The sequence below is a fragment of the Ichthyophthirius multifiliis genome (assembly GCF_000220395.1).
Source record: "Ichthyophthirius multifiliis unplaced genomic scaffold scaff_1120509251369, whole genome shotgun sequence".
Taxonomy (NCBI): domain Eukaryota; phylum Ciliophora; class Oligohymenophorea; order Hymenostomatida; genus Ichthyophthirius; species Ichthyophthirius multifiliis.
In genome coordinates, this window is record NW_004085940.1 from 178,867 (window position 1) to 182,492 (window position 3,626).

The 3,626-nt window shown below is 15.8% G+C and overlaps 1 protein-coding gene across 1 annotated transcript, besides 8 other annotated features; it reads right to left on the minus strand. All coding sequences in view use genetic code 6, as the record gives it.

The window, feature by feature from the left end:
• Nucleotides 1-360: 360 nt before the first annotated feature.
• Nucleotides 361-395: a microsatellite.
• Nucleotides 381-2,262, minus strand: IMG5_190770 (protein kinase domain protein; the record flags this gene model as incomplete). The annotated part of the gene is made up of 3 exons (XM_004025124.1): nucleotides 1,794-2,262; nucleotides 562-1,735; nucleotides 381-491 (listed from the first exon to the last, which is right to left on the minus strand). The coding sequence occupies exons 1-3, from the start codon at nucleotides 2,186-2,188 to the stop codon at nucleotides 381-383; spliced, it is 1,680 nt and encodes a 559-aa protein (XP_004025173.1). The 5' UTR covers nucleotides 2,189-2,262.
• Nucleotides 761-812: a microsatellite.
• Nucleotides 775-819: a microsatellite.
• Nucleotides 1,005-1,064: a microsatellite.
• Nucleotides 1,018-1,118: a microsatellite.
• A 303-nt stretch (nucleotides 2,263-2,565) lies between the features above and the next one.
• Nucleotides 2,566-2,606: a microsatellite.
• A 57-nt stretch (nucleotides 2,607-2,663) lies between these two features.
• Nucleotides 2,664-2,701: a microsatellite.
• Nucleotides 2,702-3,492: 791 nt separating this feature from the next.
• Nucleotides 3,493-3,546: a microsatellite.
• Nucleotides 3,547-3,626: the final 80 nt, after the last annotated feature.

Consider the following 3,626-nt stretch of genomic DNA (forward strand, 5'->3'; position numbering starts at 1 on the left):
ATAAAAATAAAAAACGTTACTATTTTTTGCATTTCTTTAATCATTTATGCCATATTACTATTTTCTTAATAATTTTAATTCAAATATTATTAAATTAATTCATCATTTAAATTAGCTTATTAAATTAATTTTTTTCTTAATGCTTCTTATTATTATTTTTCTATATCTAATTAAAGTTATTAATATTTTTTATCTATATCCGCAGGTTTTTAAGGGGGTACATCAGGTTTAAAAGATCCCATCCATTCTAATTTTACTTCTTATTATTAAATTTCTTATTCTTCTTTTTTTCTTTCTGCTTTTATACTTCTCTATTATTTTTATTTTAAAAATAAAATAAAATATGGGTGTATTATTTACTTTCATTATTAAATCTTTTTTCATTTAAAATCTTTATTATTCTACTTAAGCCATTTTTTTTACTCTTTGTTAGTTTCTTTATTATTATTCTTATTCTAATTTCTTTCTTTTTGCTTCTTGTTCTTATCTAACTTTTAATAATTTATTATTTCTAGCCATAATAAGTTCTTGTTTTTAGTTTTTTGAAATTATCTAAGGTACTGGTGCATTTCGAGCTGGAATTTTTAAAGGCATTATATTCTTATGAACACCAACAGCTGCTAATTATTAGGGAAATTTCTTAACTACATGTTATTCTTATGAAGTTTTAGGTCTACCTACATTTTGTAAAGGTTTTTTTATCAAATTAGGTTTATTAATAGCTACTGGTTTTTCTTAGGGTTTATTATTTATTAATGGTTTTTTAATAATTTCTTATTTTTATTAATTTTCTTTATTTATTAATTAATTTTAATTATTAGGAGTTAAATTTTAGGAAGGTTTTCTATTTAACTATGCAGAAGCAGGTGGTTATTATTATTTTAATTACAAATTTCTTTAAATATTATTTTAATAAATAGGAATTTTAGGTGTAATAGGTCTAGAAATTCCATTTTTTTGAGGATTAGGGGCTAAACCTACTAGAGGTTTTTTTATTTTTTATTAATTTCTTAATTATTATTATTTTTAAATTTCTTATTACTATTTTTGAATTTCTTATTATTTTTAAATTTCATTTTTTCTATTTTAAATTTCATTTTATTATTTTTAAATTTCTTATTAAGAAGGCTATTTTTTTAAAATAGGTAGTATTTTTTATATATTTTATTGTTAATTGTATTGATTATTAGAAGGTAATTTTCCATTTACATTTTTTAAATTATTTATATTATAATCATTATCTAAAATATTTACATTATGTATTATAGTATGTGAAAATTCATTCAATTTAATACTTTCACTTAAAAAACTACAAATACGTTTCCTAATTATAGGCATATTCAATATTTATTATATACTAGGTCTTTTTTCAGGTCTAACCTGCAATAAATTATCGACTAAACTTCTCAACTCATTCGTATAAATATTTGGAAGAGCTTTATATTATCCTTTAACAATATTTAAAGCTAAAAAATGTAAAGATTCAGCAGTAAAAGGAGGTCTTAGGGCACATAATTCATAAAGTACTACTCCTAAAGCCCATATATCACTTTTGAAAGAATAAGGTTTATTTTCAATCATTTCTGGTGATAAATAATAAGGAGTGCCTACCATAGTTCTTGCTTTTTCATATGTTTTTGTTAAAATTCTTGCTATACCGAAATCTCCTAATTTACATATATTATCTTTTGTAAGGAAGATATTTTAACCTTTTATATCTCTGTGCAATATTTTCCTAATTTTTTTTGTTTTTTTGTTTTAAAATTTTATTTAAAATAAAATAAAAAAAATACCTATCATGTACATGTTTTAATGCTAAACAAATTTAAGTAAACCAATCTAAAATTTAATTTTCAGATAAATATTTACCTTTTGCTTATTAGATTTTAGCACTTAAATCTCCTCCATCTGCATATTCCATAACTATACATAATTTAAGGTTTTTTGTTTTATATATTTCTTTAAATTTCACAATATTAGGATGACTTAATGCTTCTAATATTTTCGCCTCTTTTAATGTCTCTTTTTATTCTTCTGGAGACATTGTATCTAATGGAAGCTATTTTATTACCCAATTTTAGTTGTCGCGAATACTTTGGACTAAATAGGCTTTTCCAAATGAACCTTCACCTAATAATTTTAATCTTTTGTATAATTCGTAATCTTGTTGGGGTTAATTTTGGATCATTTTTTGTTATAATTAAATTAAATTAATTGTTTTATTTTATTTTTTTCTATTATTATTATTAATTTTTTTTTTGTTCTTTTTTTTGTATATAATTTCATTAAAAAAAATTTTTTATTATGTATGATTCTATTTTTTTTAAATATATATAAGTGAAATTATAAATTTATATTATTTGATTATTTTTAATTATTTCGTTTTATATTTATAGATTATACATTCTTATTTATATATATATATATAAATTATTGATATAGTTTATTTATTTCTTTAAATTAACTAATAATTTTCATTTTTTTTTTATCAAATAGCTTTTTTTTTTTAATGTTTATTTATTTATAATATATATAAAACACATTTGTCTTTAATAATAAGTTAAAATATTTAATAAAATAATAACTTATATTTAAAAAAAATAACTAAAATAATAAAAATTTAAAAAATATAAATTAATAAAAACAAAATATTTTTTTTCTAAATATATGTATATTTATTATATATATATATATATATATAAATTAAAAAAGCATATAAATAATTAATTTTTACATTAGGTAATATTAATAAAAATTTATTTTCTTTATTTTATATAGTATCTATAATTATATTTTAATTTAATATATTTATTTTTTTTAATTATAATTAAATAATATTCTTTAATATATATATATATATATTTATGATATTAAAAATTAAAATATTGAATTTATATATTGTTTAATAATTTATAAAATATATAAAATTAAACATTTATATATATTATTAATTTTATACGAGAGATAGCTATTCTGTATAGAGAACAAAATAAATTGATTTTTTAAATATAAATATTTAAAAAAAAAGTTATTGATATATATATAATAATTCGAATTTAATAATTATATTAAATAATTAAATAATTTTTATAAACATAATTACTTATTTTCATTATTTTATATATTAGAAATTATTGAATTTTTTTTTTAATAATAAATAGGAGTTATTAATTCTATTAACTTTTTTAAAAGCCTAAATGAATATAGATATCTTTTTTAAATATCTAATAAGATATTTTTGTATTAAAAAAATTATATTAATTTTAAATATAAAATAAAAATAAAATAAATTTAAATAAAAAAATAACCAAAAATAATTGTATTTAATATAAAAGTAAAATATATAGAATTATAATGATACTAAATATATAAATAATATATATATTATATATAAAAGATAAATAAAAATTATATATAATACTTTTAATTTTGCTTATAAGTAAATAAAAATATAATAAATAATATATCATTAAAATAAAATATTTGCAACAAAAATATTTAATAAATTATAAATTTTAATATAAATATAAATAATTATATTAATATTATATATTATAATTGTGAAATATATATATATATATATTATTTCATAAAACAAAAAAATATATATTTTATTTATTTAAAAA